At 39.0% G+C, this 20,765-nt stretch overlaps 1 protein-coding gene and 1 long non-coding RNA gene across 8 annotated transcripts in view; one reads left to right on the plus strand and one right to left on the minus strand.

The window, feature by feature from the left end:
- The window catches only part of PHKA1 (phosphorylase kinase regulatory subunit alpha 1), a 171,525-nt gene extending 157,977 nt beyond the window's left edge, over window positions 1-13,548 (minus strand). For all 6 annotated transcript variants that reach the window (XM_070291836.1, XM_070291835.1, XM_070291834.1 and 3 more), the window contains exons 1-4: window positions 13,118-13,548; window positions 11,956-12,114; window positions 5,049-5,096; window positions 2,150-2,318 (exon numbers count right to left, since the gene is read on the minus strand). In XM_070291836.1, the coding sequence (XP_070147937.1) occupies window positions 2,150-2,318; window positions 5,049-5,096; window positions 11,956-12,114; window positions 13,118-13,195 (454 nt within the window). In that variant the 5' untranslated portion in view covers window positions 13,196-13,548. The remainder of the gene's footprint in view (window positions 1-2,149; window positions 2,319-5,048; window positions 5,097-11,955; window positions 12,115-13,117) is intronic.
- A 56-nt stretch (window positions 13,549-13,604) lies between these two features.
- The window catches only part of LOC138931082 (uncharacterized), a 51,902-nt gene continuing 44,741 nt past the window's right edge, over window positions 13,605-20,765 (plus strand). Inside the window, exons 1-2 of one of the 2 annotated variants that reach the window (XR_011446351.1) lie at window positions 13,605-14,084; window positions 14,692-14,803. This is a non-coding gene — a long non-coding RNA (uncharacterized lncRNA). The remainder of the gene's footprint in view (window positions 14,085-14,691; window positions 14,804-20,765) is intronic. The other variant, XR_011446352.1, reaches the window with a different exon arrangement.

Below are 20,765 nucleotides of genomic sequence, written 5' to 3' on the forward strand. Positions count from 1 at the left end.
CAGTGCACAGACTTCTCATTGCAGTGGCTTCTCTTGTTACAGAGCATGGGCTCTAGGGTGCGAGGGCTGCAGCAGTTGTGGCTCCTAGGTTCTACTGCACAGGCTCAATAGTTGTGGCACATGGGCTTAGCTGCTCTGCAGCATGTGGGATCTTCCTGGCCCAGGTAGCAAACCTGTGTCTCCTGCATTGGTAGGTGGATTCTTTACCAATGAGCCACAGGGGAAGCCCCATCTTAATTTTCTCCTCCATCCAATCTATCTTCCTGCTATTTGAAACTTTCTTTATTATTTATCTTGAATGGCTTTCTATTGACTATAGACTAAACTCCAAACTCCAAACTACTTAGCATGGTATGTTCATGTGTGCTCAATCGCTAAGTCGTGTCTGACTTTTGTGACCCCATGGGCTGTAGCCCACCAGGCTCCTCTTTCCATGGAATTTTCAAGCAAGAATATAGAGTGAGTTGCCATCTCTTTCTCTAGGGGATCTTCCTGATCCAGGGGTTCAACCCACATCTCCTGGGTCTCTTGCATTGGCAGGCAGATTCTTTACCACTGAGCAACTTGGGAAACCAAAGCATGGTACACAGGGCCTTCAACAGTTAACCCCAAGTTTTTTAGTTCCATCGCTTGCCATTTTTCCAGACCTATCTTACACTCTAACCAAGGAAGATATCTAGCTTTACCTTGATGGCCAGTACATTTCAAACTTCTATGCTATAGTCATTGCTATTCCCTTCCCTTTTTTGGATTGTGAATTTCTACTTATTTCAATTTATTCCTCAAAGACTTGCTTGATAAAATATCTACTTTATTCCAAGTACCTATTAAAATCAGCTCATGGTGTTGAAAATCAAACGTTAAGTCAGGAATCAACAAACTTTTGTTGAATGAATGGTCTCTTATAAACCTCTTCAGTCTATTTCTGCTTTCCTTTGGGGCTCAAAATGAAAAACCACAAGGGATATTTAGACACTGCTTTGTAGAAAAACACTCCAGAGTTGGTATTAGAATATTAGGTATGGAATTATAGTTACCATTCTACTTAAATAAATTAAATAAAATCTACCTAAGTGAAAAGTGAAAGTGTTAGTCACTCAGTCATGTCCAGCTCTTTGCAACACCATGGACTATAGCCTACCAGGCTTCTCCAGGGGATCTTCCTGACCCAGGCATCGAAACCAGGTCGCCTGCATTGCTGGCAAATTCTTTACTGCCTGAGCCACTCGAACCTACCTAAAAGATACATTTATTCAGGGAGGAATTTCCCCTCCAAAAAAAAAGGAGTATGTGAGTAGACGTAATTTTAAGAAAAGGTTATTCAATCTCTGGGATGTGTGTTGTTCTAGAGGGGAGAAAAAAAGGAGGCTTTATCACAAAGTATTTATTTCTGCAAGAAAAGAGAAAAGTATTCTGGGGTAATTCTCACCCTGAATGCCCTTAGTACGAAGGAGCTCTGTAATTAGATAGAAGGATAAAGAAATTGAAATGTCAAAGATGTGGTACTGTCAGAAGTACATGCATTTACTCAGGAAGATCTTGTAAAGTCCTATTTAATTTATAAACTGAATGTAATCAGATTCTTAGTCCTCCCTAATTTAAGAGAAATAAAAGGAAATTATGTTGGTTGTTATAATTTCCTTTTCTAGTAAAACATCTAAAATGATTTTAAAAAGCCATCTGAATAGGGTGTGTTATTCAATAATAGAAAACATTGAATTCTGATTCCAAAGTTAATTCTCTTAATGTAAATTAGATGCCTACAGACAGATGCCTTGTATATAATATATTCATAAAGAGTAGTACAAAGTAGGTGATGTTAATACTAACAAGCAATAAACCTTAGTCCTTCTTTCCCATTTTATAATATCTGGGGATTAATAAAAGATGTAAAAATACCTGTCTAAAGAAAATCCCAGATTTCCTGGTTCTCAATTAAAAATATATATTAATGAGTAGTCCATACTTGTGCTAACTACACTTTAGAGAGTTTCTCTGTATAAAATTTGCAAAATATATTTCCAATGTGTATCTTTGAGCAGTGTAAACATCTATGTTGTTTTCTGGACAACACCTTTGGAGAAGCCACATGTACCAGGGCAAGTGCTCCACACTACAGTGATTCCCATATTTCTGTCCTTGTACTGACCTGAGGCAGTCATTTGTGCTAAGAAGAGCAGGTATACAGAGGTAGCATCCAACTGCAGGTGTCCCCACTGATCATCACCCACTACAGTGGCACAGGTTTTGGTGTTGTACTTGGCATGGAGGCTATCCTTGGTACTCTGACTATACTTGAAGGATTCTACTTTATCCACCTGAAGAAAACAGAAACAGTAAAAAGAAGGGTATACAGGAAAATCAACCCATATGCCATACTTCAATAGTACTCTGACATATATCACTCCATTCGGCCTTCAGGCAACTGTGAATATTTAAAATGCATTGTTACCCCTTTCCCCCTGCTATCATTATTTTTCAAATTAAACAATTTAATTAGAAGATAATATCCATTGAACTCAGCTATTTCCTATTCATCACCTCTCTTTCACTCTTCAGATGGTTGTTTTGCCGTTTTGTAGATAAAAACTGAGATGGAGAGAGATTGAGTGAGAACAGCTTAGTAAGAGATAATTGAGTTGTAAAAAAGATACATTTGTTCCTGAAACAGAAGTAGATATTTTGAGGGAAAGTAGAACCAAGAAGATATATTTTGAAGGAATAATAAAAGGAGCTAGGGAGAGACTCATGGAATGACAAAGAAAAGACATGAAAGAAAGCTGGAACCAAGGTCAGAAAAGAAACATTGTGCAAGGGACAAATGAAAGACTTAGTTCCTGAAATTTCAATTTGATTATGTGTGCATCTGATATATGATGTAACTGTCATATCTTTAAATATAGTTCAAGAAATTAGTGACTTTAAACCTATTTGGTAAGGTGGAAAATACAAATATCTAAAATACAAAAAAAATTAAAAAGTAGCAAAGAATGAAAAAAATCATGGGTGTGAAACAATCCAGTAGAGAGATCACTGATCAAGTTCAGAAGTCTGGACTTGATTTCTTTTTACTTTAGACTTTTTGTGTGCCTCAGGATGGTCATTTTATTAATCTGGGCCTCAATTTCTCCTTATAATAAAATGTATTCTTAGGCTCAAGAAAATCAGTTCAGAGTCAATGAGTATAACATGTGTAAAGAACTCCTAGGATAAAAATAAAATACTTTCTTTTAGTGAGACACTTTTGAATGGGAAAAATATCATAAGCAAATCCAAAAGATAAACCAGACACTGCTAAAAATATTTGCAGTGCATGTGACAAAGGATTAATATCCATCATGGAGAGGAACTCCTCAAATAGGCAAGATAGAGACAGCCTGAAAGAGAAAGAGGCAAAGGACCTAAAAGGCAATTAATAGAAGATGAAATACAAATTTTCAACCCCCACATGAAAGGATGTTCAACTTGACTCAAGATTAGGAAAATGCAAATTAATTCTAGAAGATATAAATTCTTGGCCCCTTATCTCCAATTCTAAAATCTAAAACATTTCCAAAAGGTTTTTTCCCCCTAAGTTTTGTACCAAAATTCATTTGGTGGCAACATCTGATTCAAACTAACATGGGGCTATTTGGAGTTTTTATTTATTCCATTTATTGTGAAAAATGCATGTTTTCCTATAGTCTAATGTTTCTGATTGTAGAGTGATATCTGGATTTTTTGAGGGCATAACATAATATATGGTATATATACTGTTCAGTTCAGTCACTCAGTCGTGTCCGACTCTTTGCAACCCCATGAATTGCAGCACACCAGGCCTCCTTGTCCATCACCAACTCCTGGAGTTCACTCAAACTCACGTCCATCGAGTCGGTGATGCCATCCAGCCATCTCATCCTCTGTTGTCCCCTTCTCCTCCTGCCCCCAATTCCTCCTAGCATCAGAGTCTTTTCCAATGAGTCAACTTTTTGCATGAGGTGGCCAAAGTACTGGAATTTCAGCTTTAGCATCATTCCTTCCAAAGAATACCCAGGACTGATCTCCTTCAGAATGGACTGCAGTCCAAGGGACTCTCAAGAGTCTTCTCCAACACCACAGTTCAAAAGCATCAATTCTTCGGTGCTCAGCTTTCTTCACAGTCCAACTCTCACATCCATGCATGACTACTGGAAAAACCATAGCCTTGACTAGATAGACCTTTGTTGGCAAAGTAATGTCTCTGCTTTTTAATATGCTATCTAGGTGGGTCATAATTTTCCTTCCAAGGGGTAAGCGTCTTTTAATTTCATGGCTGCAGTCACCATCTGCAGTGATTTTGGAGCCCAAAAAAATGAAGTCTGACACTGTTTCCACTGTTTCCCCATCTATTTCCCATGGAGTGATGGGACCGGATGCCATGATCTTAGTTTCCTGAATGTTGAGCCTTAAGCCAACATTTTCACTCTCCTCTTTCACTATCATCAAGAGGCTTTTTAGTTCCTCTTCACTTTCTGCCATAAGGGTGGTGTCATCTGCATATCTGAGGTTATTGATATTTCTCCCAGCAATCTTGATTCCAGCTTGTGCTTCTTCCAGCCCAGCGTTTCTCATGATGTACTCTGCATATAAGTTAAATAAGCAGGGTGACAATATACAGCCTTGACGTACTCCTTTTCCTATTTGAAACCAGTCTGTTGTTCCATGCCCAGAACTACCTTTTAAAATTTGAAAAATTCTGAATTGTAAAATTTATTTGGTCCCAAGGGTTTCAGAGGAGTTTAGAGACCTGCATCACTTTTTACTCAATATACATAATTGCATGTACAGTAATGATGAAATATATAAAAGAAATCATTTGTAGAGGAGGGGGAAAAGACTGGAAGGCAATACTTCAGTGGTAACTTGATGGTGAGATCAGTGACATCTCCCTTCTCAATTATACAGATTTTCTAAAATTAGTATGTACTATTTGTGAAATTGAAAAAAAAAAACAAACCATGTATACATGTGTATATATATATAAATTACCATGTGCTTTTATTGGAGAGGGTGCATTAACAGTGACATACCTGCCTGATCATGCAGTGCAGCAGTCCCCTCATCAGCTTCACTACACTCTGCAGAAATAAATGGAAACAAGCTGTTATAAACATCCCTAGATGCAGGAACACTTACTCAGCAACTGCAGTTGGTACATGACCTTTTGAGAACAAGTAACCTTATCCTGGGTTCCTATTTACATGGCATTTACTTTATAGGCACACAGAAGAGCAGATTGCAGCTAAAAGTGGAACTAAAACCTGCAGTTGGTGACTCCTTCAAGTTAAAAAAAAATACAAGCTCCAACAGGTTTGTGTAAAACTAAGTCAACTATCCTATTAGAGGACATTCCACCTGGAAAAAAGTGGTCAAGCTAGCTCAAAAATCACAATGCTATGAGGATATTTAAAATATATCCTATGTCCTAGAAAAGCCAATATCATCACTTTAATTTTTTTTCTAAACTAGCCAAGACTTATCTTCAAGAGTCCATAGAAATATTATCTAGATATTTCTCTTAAAGAATAAATGAACTTCAGAATAACTGTAAATGAGAATTGTTAGTGCAACTCGACCCTCTTGCCCTGAAAAAAAGCCCAAACTTAAGTCTCAAGTCATCACTATTTCTCTTACTAGGGCTTGACAATTTCTAAAGTAGTTAGTGTTCTAATCATAACACTCCAAAATTCTGATTACCAATTATATACTATGTTAGTTGGTATAATATAGTAATAATTGTATTTATTTATAATATAGTATAGTAATAATATGTGATATTAGTTATACTATACTAGTTAGTATAATAAATACAATAATAATATAATAAGTATATTTAATTATAGTATAGTAACAATATACTTGTTATACTACATGACACTAGAAGGGCCCATCAACACTGGCATGGGTAGGCAGTATGTTTTGGAAGAATACAGCATCAGAGAGCTTCTCCATTTCTCTAAGCTTTCTGTTCCACAGTCCAGAAGAAATACAAGCAGGTTACTCCAAGGAAGGTTGTCTCAGAGGTGGCTTCAGGACACCTCTGAAAACTAACCTAATATTTAGGAGCTGCACTATTCTGCTATTCCTTAAAAATATTCAAATGGGACTACAAGCTGTGGGCATGAAAAAGATAAGAACCTATTAAGTTATGTTTCAATTCTTTTTAAAATCTTTTACTGAGGGTAAAATAAAGTGTTTCCTTGGGAGAGTTCCTTTCCTTAAGTAATTTCTGTCTACCAGTCGTCCAAGGGAAGAAATAAAGAGAATGATAGAGAGAACAAATAGGCAGTGTGTGATCTTGTCACCCTTTAAAGCATGAAGCATTTGTTACAAAGTAGTGAAACAATGCAACCTCTACCAGAAAATCTCTATCATTACTTTGATCCTAATGGAAGAGATTATCCTTTATTATACTGTTTTAGACAGTATTAAACACAGCCTGCTTACTCTGTGGGGTGACTTTGATTCTGAATTCTCTTCTACAGGTCACTACATACTCACAGATTTTTTACCCCATTCTTTCAACTCTCTTTACTATCCAATCCTGCTACTACCATCGATATTTTCTTTAATTTAAATAAGTCTGGGGAATTATAGATGCAGTGGAGGAGTCCTGACTGTCATCCACTTTTGTCCTCCTGAAATGGCCACTGTCAGCCATTTTTGTCCTCAAGTTCCAAATTCCAAGTCAGGATAAAATTAATAAGAAGCATGGAATGGTTAAGAATGAAGGGAAGTATCTATATTTTGTATTCCCTTAAACTGCCCATTTCCTGATTCAGGTGCACTAGCTGGCATTAATTATACATGTTTATACGTACACCAGGGCTTCTAACCAGACCAAATGACATCTTCTAATCTATCTTTTTTGAGGATATGGATCTATGTGCTTGTGAACTGACTGATATAAATACAATCAGATACACATGAGCCTCTATCAGGCTTTGTAAAACATAAAGAAAAGGGAGACAGGACAGATATGTTTTTTTAAAATACAAAACTACAAAAAGAAAAACCATAAACTACAAATATAGTCTACATAACAATTCTGGCTTATCCTTAAAAATCCAACTCCTCTATGAATCCTTTCTTGCCTTGTTCAAGGGAAATTAGACTTTCCAGCCTGTGTGTTCTCACAGAACTTTGTACTTATCTCCTATATACAGTACCTACATTATCTGTCCTAATGTGTTGTAAATATGTTTATACATCTCCCCGCCTCCAATTAGGCTATGGACTTCTTAAGAAAAAGAGGAAGACAGATTCAGAAATAAACTTTTAAATTAATGGATTAAGCAGACTATATTTTAAAAAATACATATTTCATGTCTGCAAGTAACTCTCAAATGGCCCACCAAAAAAAAAAAAAAAAAAAAGCTGTGCACCTGTATGTGCACATGTGTATAGAGGGGATGCAAGTATGACAAAATGGTAAAAACTAGTGAATCTTAGATAGAGTACATACAAATATGTTTATTTTATAATTTCTAATATTTTTTGTAAATTTATAAGTTAAAAAATAAAAAAGCTGAGATTTAAATATAAACATTTCATTCCATTTAATTTTTATATCTATTGCAGGGCTTGGCACATAATAATTATACAAGGTTTGCTGAATGAAAAACTGAACATGTTGAATGGCACTGACCATAAGTGATTTAGAAGTTCCAAGAAAACAGTCCTGAGAAAGAAGTGATCACTGTAAAATTGAGAAGTCTATGAATACAGGAGCCATAGAAAATGTAGGATTGACATCAAGCTTCACAGGTGAAGAAACAGCTCATAAAACAATTTGGAGATGGAAATGTCTATGGCTTCCCTGAAGGAGGGAGGAAAAATTCAAAAGGACTGAATCTGAAGTCATAAGACCCAGGTAGTATTCATGGTACCACCAAATGCCAACTTCATCTCCCTATGTCAGTCCCTTCCCCTGTAAATTAGGGAAAATGATACTTAACTCACAGGATGTTATGGGAATAAAATACTAGTAATTATGGGAAAGCATGGCTTCCTTGGTGGCTCAGACGGTGAAGAATCTGCCCACAATGCAGGAAAATTGGATTTGATCCCTGGGTTGAAAAGAGCTCCTGGAGAAGGGAATGGCTACCCACTCCAGAATTCATGCCTGGAAAATTCCATGGACAGAGGAGCCTGGCATGCTAAAGTCCATGGGATTGCAAAGAGCCATACACGGCTGAGCGACTAACACACACACACACAGTACAATGAAAAGTTTTTACACATATGTCAGACATTTTCAGCAAGGGACTGGTAGAAGGGTAATGAAGATACCAACCTGGCTGGAACTGGGGGTAGAATACAGGGGACCAGCATGATATAATATTGAAAAAGCAGCCTAGGACCAAACCCTAAAGAGTCTTGACTATCAATCCAAAACATTCAGATTTTACTTGTAGGGAAATGAGAGCTACAGAAAGATTGCTGAGAATGAAAATAGACAATTTATGCGTTGTTTTCACAAAAGTGTTAAGTGATCAAGGTTTAAACTAAGGCTGAGGCAGCAGGGAATAGAAAGGAGGGGATGGAGTCAAGAAAAATGCAAGAATTAACAGACTTTGGTCTTCATGTATCAAAAGGCAAAAGAGACAAGTCAAAAATCACCATAAGGGAAGCACTTTACAAACACTATAGAACACTGTGCTGTGCTTAGTCGCTCAGTCATGTCCAACTCTTTGTGACCCCATGGACTGTAGCCCGCCAGGCTCCTCTGTCCATGGGGATTCTCCAGGCAAGAATACTGGAGTGGGTTGCCATGTCCTCCTCCAGGGGATCTTCCCAACCCAGGGATCGAACCCAGGTCTCCCACACTGCAGGTGGATTCTTTACCGTCTGAGCCACCAGGGAAGCCCAAGAATACTAGACTGGGTAGCCTATCCCTTCTCCTCTCAACCTAGGAATCAAACCAGCACTAGTCCAGGAAATTCTGGAAAGACTGTAAATATATATCCCTGTCTTAGATTCAAAATGCACATCAGTATATTAAAGGCTCAGGGAAATTACAGAGAAAGAAACCTGTTGTTTAACATAGCTCCAAACTTAGTCGATCTAGTGTTCCATGGAACACACTATGGAAATGTTCGAAGTAAGGTTGTCCAGGTGACTGGTTGAATGAGGACACCAATAAGAAAAAAAGGACATTTGGTGAGTTTCTGTAGTTTAGTAGTCTATTTTGTTTGTTTTTAGTAGGGAAGCTGAGGTATCAGACCTGCTGATTTTGAGAAACCATGATATATTCAGGTGTAACTGACCAGAAGACAAATGAAAATCTGGTATTGAAACTGAAATGAGGTTAAAGTTAAAGAGGAAGCTTTGGAAGTCATTCTCATAAAGGCAACAGTTAAAGCCATGAGAAAAAATGAGACTACACAAAGAGAATAAAACTGAGGAAGAAGTTTTTCAGTTGGGGGCAGCCAAAGAGCTAACTCTATTTGTGTGCCTATTTATTTTTATGGGTGTGAATTTATATCTGTATGATTAAGAGAAACAGCATTTGTAAAAACATATATGTACATACTTCTACTCTCAATCTAGGATAGGATAGTCACCTAAATTCTTGTCCCCTTTTCATCCAGAATTTTCCTTAGTTCTTTGATATTATTTCTCAGAGAGAAACCTAGGTAAGAGTTAGAAGGGTAGAAATGATTAACAATCATTGTGGTTTGGGAAAATCCACACAGTAATGGAAAGTTGACAGTAGATGTGAATTTAATCTATGAATTTACTGTATTTGATTTCACTTATGCTCATTTATTAGCCATAGATCAGTGATTATCCCTGGCTGCACTTTAGAATTGACAAGGCAGTTTTTTCTCTAATAGTGATTCCCCTGGGGCTACACTTGCAGATATTTATCTAAGTTGTTCTAGGGTGAGGTCCAGTAAGGGTATTTCTTAAAAGCTTCTCAAGTCATTCCAATTCACAGCCAGAGTTTAAAACCATCCATGCGTAGTTGGGGAAAATCTAGCTCATGGCCTGCTTTTGTAAATAGAACTTTTTGGAACATAATCATGCTTATTCATTTATGTATTGTCTCTGGTTGCTTTTGCATAGTGGTGGAAGAGCTGAGTAGTTGGGTTGAGACTACACATGACCCACAATGCCAAAAATATTTACTATCTGGCCTTTACAGAGATGGTTTTTCTGATCCCCAGTCTAAATTAACTGAGTCAGGTTTGAGGAAAAAAAATTAATGAGACTTAATAATACAATCTGTTTTAATTCATAATAAGTTTGTAGAAATTTTAGAATTCTCAGAGAAATGTTTCTTTTTAAAAGATGCTTCCTATTACTATAATGTTTTTTAGTTATTCCAAGGTTATCATTGTGGTGGTATAGAAAATATTTTGGTGTTATGTGAAAAACTGCTTAACAGAATATTAAAATTTTAGAATGAACAATTTCTTGTTCATTTTTCCCTCTCCCTCTGTTAAATATTTTCTTCCTGGGACACATGAGGAAAAACATCAGCTTTGCAGAATGACTGGTCAGACACAGATTTCTTCCAACAGTATTGAAAAAGAAATCTGTCAAATCATACTGGGTATAAAATCTTATTGTTCCACTAATATAAAATTCTAGCAAAACATAAACAAAGTACTGAGATCAAAATAGCAAAACAGAGTAGGACATAGGCTCGGGGAGGGCAGTAGCATTACAGATTTTTTATAACACCCCATATTTTCTAAATTCTCACAATGGTTATGTATGTTTTCTGTAAGTCACAGAAATATTCATCTGTACTTCCTGGGTTAGAGAAAAAACTCCAAGAGCTTTTTTCAGTGGACCGAAGTACTTCTCAATTATGGCTTGAGGGAATAAGAGGTACTTGCTATTGTAGAGGACTACACAGTGACTCTTTCCTACTGCCAAGGACTATAACCCCACAATATGTTAGTGTCCTTAAAAACAACCAAATCTCAATATTCTGATTTACAGATGAAGACCAGAGTTCAGATTGCCTAACTTTAGGGAGACCTCTTGAGAAAATGGCTGATGTGGAGAGAATCTTTTCCCCTAATGGAAAAGAATTCACATATATCTTACAACTGACAGCAGAGTATCTTAACATTAAGTAAGATGTAGTCCAGGATATTACTTTCTTGGTCATTCAAGAGGACACAGCATCCTGTCTCTAAATATTAATAGTTCTATAGAGGATTCTTTTTTAACTGAGGGGAAGGCCTTAAAAGTTGGCTTAAAAGCATCTGCTGAATCTGACCTTATTTTACCCCAAAGGGTTGGGGTGGATATGGGGGTGAGGACACACAACCGACTCTGAAACAGTAGCTTAAGGTATAAAAATCAACAAAGTCTTTACTTGTGTCTAGTTGGGAAAGTCTGCTAATTTATATCAGTTACCCTCATATGGTGGTGGTGGTGGTGGTGGCTAAGTTGTGTCTGACTCTTGCGAGCCCATGAACTGTAGCCTGCTAGGCTCCTCTGTCCATGGGATTCTCTAAGCAAGAATACTGGAGTGGGTTGCCATTTCCTTCTCCACACCCTCATACAAATGCCACCTACCTTTTTCAGAAAAGGAGGTAAAATAGTAGATACCTGCCTCCAAATATTCCTCTCAATGAGAATAAATATGCTAGAGACTACAAAATACATTTACTTGGAAAGAGGATTACAAATTTTAGCAAAGATTTGAGGATAGGATTTGCCACTGTAACAGAACAGACTGCCCTCTCTCCCTGAATCAGCAAGTTTCAAGTTTCCACTACAAAAACAAAACAAAACAAAACAAAACAAAACAAAACAGTACAATACAGGAAAGCTTTATGGAGTGCAATTTCAGCAAGGTGAAGAAGGAGGGAGAAAAGCAAAACACTTCTCTAAGTTCCTGTGGACTATAATTACTTCTGTCTCTGCCACTCCTGCCCCCCAGTTCCAGAGTTTTGTATTTTTATTGAGTACCTGTTCCAGTTCATAGGCTTTTGCCTTATCCTCATCCCGGTCTGCATTCTTCCGATAGGCCAGGCCCAAACCCCACACAGCCAAGATGCTGTACACATTATCCCGGACCCAGGCATCTTTCTGGTCATAGCTGGCTGGAAGTAAGCCAGTCACTGGGTTCTGTAAGGGCAAGAAAAAGGGGATGGGCAGGTAACCATAGGGTGTTAATATGAGGAAACAGAGTGTATCAAATGGGTACTGAGGGACTTCGGTTTTTATTCTATGTCCCCACTCCCGAGTTTTATAATCTCTTCAGACCAAGTACAAGCAAATGCTGTCTTGAATAAGGGGAAAGAGCTGGCTGAAGCCTTACCAGTCTGAAATGTTGGAATTCTTAAAAGAAAGGAGATGTTTTAACTTTTCAGTTAGAAAGAATGACCTATCAATGAAAAAGCAGCATTAAAAGAGTAGAAAAACTGTAATGAAGTACACTGGTACTTCACAACAGATCTTCACAACAGTCTGCTGCTGCTAAGTAGGTTAAGTCGTGTCCGACTCTGTGCGACCCCATAGACGGCAGCCCACCAGGCTCCCCCGTCCCTGGGATTCTCCAGGCAAGAACACTGGAGTGGGTTGCCATTTCCTTCTCCAATGCATGAAAGCGAAAAGGGAAAGTGAAGTCGTTCAGTCGTGTCCAACTCTTCGCGACCCCATGGACTGCAGCCTACCAGGCTCCTCCGCCCATGGGATTTTCCAGGCAAGAACACTGGAGTGGGTTGCCATTGCCTTCTCCTTCACAACAGTCTAAAGATGGCTAAAAATTCCTCTACTTCTTTTTTCTTGGTCGGAGGGGAAGGAGAGGACGCCCAAGCCTGGGGCCTGGTCGGGGTCGGTGTCCATAAACAAGCTTCAAAGCATCATACAACTCTGACCCCATGAAACCTATCTGTGATATGGGGGACGCGGGGGCACGGGGAGGGGAGCTTAGAAGCTCTAACTCAGGACTCCTGGCTAATGGTCCCTGATTCGGGTTCTGTTCTGGTCCCAACACCTCTTTGCTTCAGGGCCCTTTACGGCACACACACACACACACACACACACACACACACGCCCACCCAGCGTCTCCATTCAGGTTATCACACTGCACATCCTCGGTGATCACAGGCGACACCCATTCACCTACCTGATGGCACAGGATAGTCTGATGCACCAGCCTAGCATAGCCGTCTAGCCGGACCCCGGAGTTACTCCGACTCCTCATCGCGCTGGGTTTCCAGTCCCCTCAGAGGACTGGCCAGAATGCCACAGGAGCCCACGATCTTCCAAGAAAGGAGGTGCCAACGCAGCTCCGCCCTCAGTGTGGGAAGCCCGAGTGCCAGGCCACTGCGGCCTCCGGGGGGCCGCCACTCCTCCGCGCCCGCGCGTGCCTCCAGCACTGTAGCGCCCAGCCGAAGTGCCTCCGGCGCCGCTCGCCGCCTCCCTTAAGCGGGTCTGGCCTCCGCGGATGGCTCCTGCATCCTCCGCTCCACTCAGCGAGACTGAAGACCGCAGCGGCCCAGAGCTGCCGGTCGCCGGCCGCGGCTCCGCCTCCACCGTTCGCGAGACGCAAGCGGGAGGCGGGGCTGCGCCGCAGGGTCCCAGCAGCTGCGCGCGGCGCCCGGGCTCGCCCCGCCCCCCGGCGACCCTGTCCGCCCCGCAGCGGAGAATGTGTCACCGTAGGCAATGTGCTATCATGAGTTTATTTTCGAAACACCTCAGATGACTATTTCAGTTGTCCACACTTGCTGCGCACGCAGGATATCAGGGAGGCTGTTTTTCTGCCCGCCTAGCTTTCGAAACCCACGGTAACTTCAAACCTGAAAGGAAAGAACGATCATTTGCGTTCAAGATCTAAAAAATTGGAATTTCCGGGTCTTTATTATATTTTATCCTTTTGACTCGAAGCTCAGATTAAACTCTTTACTCCGATCCAAACCCCAAAAGAAACAACTCTCTAAGGTACTTTATTCCTCAGAAAGCGGCGAATCGGCGCGCTGGGGAAGGAGAGGGCAGTAGTGTGCTTTGAGGAAGCGAGTGCCCCAGGCGGGAATTGGCCTGAGAGGAGCGGGAGGAGATTGTATAACGGCTTTGGAAGGCTCCCTCCTGCGAAAGTAAGTCACAAGGCGGAGGCAACAGACTCAGCTGAAAATAAAGGCAGAAAGGGAAGCTAGAAAAGAAACCTGTAGGTAATGCAGATCACTGGCCGAAGGGTAATCGGTCCGCATCCGGCTCAGGGTTCCGGCCCCAGGACTTTTGCTCCCTTTGTTTACTGACCAACCTCCACATCTTGATCCCTGACCCAGACCCTGCAAGTCTTTAAAGTCAAGGCTTAAGTACCACCTGCTCTTTGAATCGCGGGCTAAGAGAATTAGACCAATTGACCTTTCAGGTCCAACTCTGAAAATCTGTGATTCTAACCTTCCCTAGCCACCTCACTTAGGCCACAGTGATTTTGCATTTTCGTTTTTTAAATTTAATTTTTATTTTATATTGGAACATAGTCTTTCCTAGTAAGCTCTCTCCGACCTTCACCCATGGCCAAATTAGCGTAAAATCAGGCACCTAGGAGGTGGCTAGCAAATATTTGGTAATGATGAAGAAGGAGGGAGGAAATGCTCAGGAACTCAGGTCTGAAACTTTCAGGTTCAACGCCAGTCAGTGATATAGTTAGTCGCAGTGATAGAATTCTCAAGCAAATACTTTCCATTGCATTCACAGGCTAATCAAACCCCCCGTGACTGGAAAATAACAGCTACATCATAGCTCAGGTACACGTGGGAAGAAAAAGTCTTTTCCAGGGAGAGCTACTTCATTTTGGAAGAAAGAATAGGTAGGTCCTACTGCCCTGGTCTGGTCCTAACTCCCTGACATCTTACTCTTGGTCTGTCGCTTCAAAAGCCCTTTCTCTACCCTTGTCTCCTTGAAGCTACTACCCTCTGTTTTTCTTCACCTCATCATCCCTTAAAAAATATTTTTAAAATATTAAAGTAATATATGTTCACTAAAGAAAATTTGGAAAGTATAGAAAAGTAAAGCAAATCACCCACAATTCCTTCACACAACCACCTGTTAATATTTAGCTTGTTTTTTTCTAGTCTTTTTATTCTTTCTGCATAGACCACCCTCCCCACCAAGTTTTGCAGAAGTATGAGTAAATTAGAAAAGCCAAAGGTAGTGTGTAACCAAGAAAGGTAACTGTCTAGTTACCAAGATGCCTTGTTGAATGGCATTTACCTTGGTGCTTTCAACCATTACCTTGGTGCTTTCCAGGGTGGGCCTTTCCGTCTGGGAAACTTGATCTCAGTGTCCCTGAACAGGTCAGACTCAGGAGGCTGATCATGCCGATTACCTCATGAGAGACTCATGTGTTAAAATCGGGATCCTAATTGTTAATAGAACAGTGACAGTACATATTAGCCTGACCGCATTTCCTCCCTTTCATAATGTATAAGCCTCACTCCTTGCAAGTGCTATTTTGTGTTATACAATAACCCTATGAAGTAAATACTATGATTAACCTGGTTTTAGAGATGGAGAAACTAAGGCACATGAAGATTAATAATTAACAAGTCTGGTCTATGTTGGCTTCACTGACTCTCCCTTTTCTGTGCTTCTGTGGTTCACTGACATATTCTTCCAATCAATTTATAGTCAAGTCTTGCTTATCTGGAAGCCATGTTTCTAGAAGGTGATTTTTTCCATTTGATTCACTGTACGTTAAAAATATTTATTTATATACTTAATTTCATTAGCTCTTAGTGGTACCATGTGGAATCTAGCTCCCTGACCAGGGATCAAACCCAGTCCCTCTGTATTTAGAGTGCAGAGTCTTAGCCACTGGACCACCAGGGAAATCCTTATAGTTTAATGCTTGAAAAACATTTATTTTCAAGTTCCTGGGAATATTTTATTGTTGCTCCCTTATATTACCTGAAAGTTTTAATCACTAATTTTCAAAAATCCAAACTTTTTTCAACTTCACATTTTATAAATGTTTTTCATTTTTAATTTAATATTAATTGTCTACTTTAATCTTCCCTCCGGTAGATGTTCCAGTTTGCTTAGTTATTCTCTTATTATTAACAATAAACCTTTTGTTATTAAATTTCTTGAAAAAAGTAGTTCACACACTGCCTTCTTTTTATTGTTTCCCATTCACTCTCTTTAAATCTTTTAAAAAATATGAACACACTCTTTGTGAAAAAAATTTAAATATTACAGATAAGGTTCCCCATGTCTATCACCCATAATCACAGTCCTCTTTATCTCCCTCCTCGAAGGTAACCACTGTTATAGGTTTGGTTTGTATTATTTCAGATTTTTCCCTATGGATTTACACACACACACACGCACGCACAGGAATGCATATAAAATATTGTTTTCGGTGTATTCTTTTAATACAGTATAGTATTGTACATACTGTTGTGCAGAATACCTTATTCATCCAAAGTTATGTCATGAAGATCTAGTTATGTTGTTACATAGAGCTCTATTTCATATACCATGGTTTATGTAGGCCTTCCTCTGAGGATGAACATTCAGTTTGCTTCCAGGTTAGAGTTCTTGAAAACAATACTTCAGTGAACATACATATATGTCTTTTTGTGAATGCATGCAGGTGTTTTGGAAATAGGCATTTAAAATTTTGATATAACCAAAAAGCAATTTAAATGATCTGCACCTACCGGTAGTATATGAAAGCCTCCATTTCCCCCATCCTCACCAATATAAGATATTACTAAATTTTAATTTTGGGCAATCAGATGGATGTAAAATGGTATCTTACCTTAAGTCTAATTTATCTGAATAGCAATGTCATTGAACATCTTTTTATGCTTATTTAATTTATGTGATATTATGTTTATTTATTTTATTTCATCTGGATAATAACTATTCATATACTTGGCCATTTCTCTATTTGTGCTGTTTTGTAAAAAATTGCATATTCTGTATTTTAACTTAAAAAAAGAAATCCAAAAGAGATAAGGCACATGTATTCCCATAAGTGGTATTCTGTTAACATTATTTATGGTATCTTTTTATTCATATAGCTTTTAGTTTTAATGAAGTCAAATTTATGAGTCTTCCTTTTTGTCTTAAAATATTGGCCCAACAAAAGATATGTTTACCCAGAACTTGTGAATGAGACCTTTATTTGGATAAAGGGCCTTTGCAGATGTATTTAACGATCTGGAGATGAGATCATGCTCAAATTTCCTACTGAGCATTAAATCCAATGACACGTGTCCTTCTAAGAAAAGAAGACACATATGGAAGAGAAGGCCTTGTGAAGACAGAGGCAGAGATGGAAATGATGCATTTACAAACCAAGGATTACCAAGGATTTCTAGTGACAGCAAGAAGCCAGGAGGGAAGCATAGACCAGTTCCTCCTTCAGAGCTTCCAGAATAAACCAACCTTGCTGAGATCTTGATATTGGATTTCTGACTTCCAAACAAGGAGAATAAATTGCTATTGTTTTAAACCACCCATTTGTGGTAATTGTTATGCCAGAACTAAAAAACTGATAAAACTTTCCTGCCCTCAAAATCATCAACACATTATTGTTTTTTGTAATACCTAATTGTATTGTAATTTTTGTAATTATTTTGCTTTTTATCCATAGCTCTCTTAATTCCTCTATAATTTATTTTTACAAATGGGTTCAGATTGAAATTTTATAATGTTTTCCTAAATGTTAGTGCCAAGTGCACTAATACTACTTAATGAGTATTCCTTTCTCATTGAGTTGAAAGGCTATGTCAAGTACCCCAGAGTCTGTTTCTGGATCACTAGTCTGTTCGTTAATCTATTTCTCTATTCCTTCACCAGTGTTGAATGCCTTGGCTATCCCTGAGCTTTGGTCTTTCCTAAGAACTTTAGATTAATCTGGTCAGGTTCTAAGAAAAATCCTGACTTATTGAGATAGTACTGAATTTATGATTCATTTGGGGAGCATGAATATATTGAGAATATTTAGCTTTCATGTCTACAAACAATGTATATTTATTCAGACCTTTTCTTTCTTTCAGTAAACTTTATAGTTTTCTCCATGAAAGGCTTGTACTTTTTTGTAACCTTATTTTTCAGTAGTTTATAGTTTTTGTTGCTATTAAGATTTTTGCCTATTTTATTTTAAGAGTTATTATCATATATAGGAAAATGATTTTGTATGTTTACCTTAAATCTACTTTCTATCTTAGCTTACTCTGTGTACTGGTTTAAAGGTTATGTTTATGGATTTTCTAAATACAAAGTCATATATTTTGCAAATAGTAACAGTTGTGAGTTCATCTTTCAAATCTTTATAACTCTTATGGTGGAGATTGTTGTTGTTAAGTCACTCAGTTGTGTCTGACTCTTTGCAACCCCATGAACTGCAGCATGTCAGGCTTCCCTGTCCTTCATCAACTCCCAGAGTTTTCTCAAACTCATGTCCATTGAGTCAGTGATGCCATCCAACCATCTCATCCTCTGTCATTCCCTTCTCCTCTTGCCTTCAATCTTCCCCAGCATCAGGGTCTTTTCCAATGAGTCCATTCTTCCCATCAGGTGGCCTAAGTATTGGAGCTTCAGTGTCAGTCCTTCCAGTGAATATTCAGGGTTGATTTCCTTGAGGATTGACTGGTTTGATCTCTTTGCAGTCCAAGGGACTCTCAAGAGTCTTCTCCAGCACCACAGTTCAAAGGCACCAATTCTTCAGCACTCAGCCTTTTTTATTCTCCAGTTCTCACATTGGTACATGACTACTGGAAAAACCAGAGCTTTGACTATACAGACCTTTGTAGGCAAAGTAATGTCTTTGTTTTCAATGTGCTGTCTAGGTTTGTCATTTATTTTCTTCCAAGAAGCAAATATCTTTTAATTTCATGGCTACAGTCACCATCTGCAGTGATTTTGGAGCCCAAGAAAATTAAGTCTGTCACTGTTTCCATTGTTTCTCCGTCTATTTGCCATAAAGTGATGGGACCGGATGCCATGATGTTAGTTTTCTGAATATTGAGTTTTAAGCCAGCTATTTCACTCTCCTCTTTCACTTTCATCAAGAGGCTCTTTAATTCCTCTTCACTTTCTGCCTTAACGGTGGTGTCATCTGCATATATAAGATTATTCATATTTCTCCCGGCAATCTTGATTCCAGCTTGTGCTTCATCTAGCCCGAAATTTTGCATGATGTACTCTGCATATAAGGTAAATAAGCAGGGTGACAATATCCAACCTTAATGTACTCCTTTCCCAATTTTGAACCAGCCCATTTTTTTCATGTCTGGTTCTACCTGTTGCTTCTTGACCTGCATATAGATTTTTCAGGAAGCAGGTCAGGTGGTCTGGTATTCCCATCTCTTTAAGAATTTTCCACAGTTTGTTGTGATCCACACAGTCAAAGGCTTTAGTATAGTCAATGAAACAGAAGATTTATTTTTTTAATTCTCTAGCTTTTTCTATGATCCAACAGATGTTGGCAATTTGGCCTCTGGTTCCTCTGTCTTTTCTAAATCCAGCTTGTACATCTGGAAGTTCTCAGTTCACATACTGTTGAAGCCTAGCTTGAAGGATTTTGAGCATTACTTTGCTAGCATGTGAAATGAGTGCAGTTGTGTGGTAGTTTGAGCATTCTTTGGCATTGCCTTTCTTTGGGATTGAAATGAAAACTGACCTTTTCCAGTCCTGTAGCCACCACTGAGTTTTCCAAACTTACTGGCATATTGAGTGCAGCACTTTCACAACATCATTTTTTAGGATTTGAAATAGCTCACCTGAAATACCATCACCTCCGCTAGCTTTGTTCGTTGGGATGCTTTCTAAGGCCCACTTGACTTCACATTCCAGGATGTCTGGCTTTAGGTGAGTGATCACACCATTGTGGTTATCCAGGTCATTAAGATCTTTTTTGTATAGTTCTTCTGTATTCTTGCCACCTCTTCTTAATATCTTCTGCTTCTGTTAGGTCCATACCATTTCTGTCCTTTATTGAGCCCATCTTTCCATGAAATGTTCCCTTGGTATCTCTAATTTTCATGAAGAAATCTCTAGTCTTTCTCATTCTATTGTTTTCCTTTATTTCTTTGCATTGTTCATTGAAAAAGGCTTTCTTATCTCTCCTTGCTGTTCTCTGGAATGCTGCATTCAGATGGGTATATCTTTCCTTTTCTCCTTTGCCTTTTGATTCTATTCTTTTCTCAGCTATTTGTAAGGCCTCCACAGACAACCATTTTGACTTTCTTTTTCTTGGGTATAGTTTTGATCACTGCCTCCTGCACAATGTTACAGACCTCTGGTGGTGGTGGTGGTTCATCTTTCAGTGTCATAATTTTTTGCTTTGCCTTTTCACTCTGTTCATGGAGTTATCAAGGCAAGAATGCTGATGTGGTTTGCCATTCCCTTCTCTAGTGGATCACATTTTGTTAGAACACCATAACCTGTCTATCTTGGGTGGCCTTACATGGCATGGTTCATAGTTTCATTGAATTAGACAAGGTTGTGGTTCATGTGATCAGTTTGTTTAGTTTTCTGTGATGGTGGTTTTCATTCTGTCTGCCCTCTGATAGAGGAGCTTAAGAGGCTTGTGGAAGCTTCCTAATAGGAGGGATTGGCTGTTGAGAAAACTGGGTCTTGTTCTGGTTGAAAAGGCCATGCTCACTAAGTCTTTAATGCAATTTTTTGCTGGTGGGTGGGGCTGTGTTCCCTCCCTATACTATGGCCTGAGGCTAAACTATGGTGGGGTAATGGCACTAATGGCAACTTCCTTCAAAAGGACTTATTCCAGCATGCTGCAGCTCCCAGGACTGTTG

Source organism: Ovis canadensis, chromosome X (genome assembly GCF_042477335.2).
Source record: "Ovis canadensis isolate MfBH-ARS-UI-01 breed Bighorn chromosome X, ARS-UI_OviCan_v2, whole genome shotgun sequence".
Classification (NCBI taxonomy): Eukaryota; Metazoa; Chordata; class Mammalia; order Artiodactyla; family Bovidae; genus Ovis; species Ovis canadensis.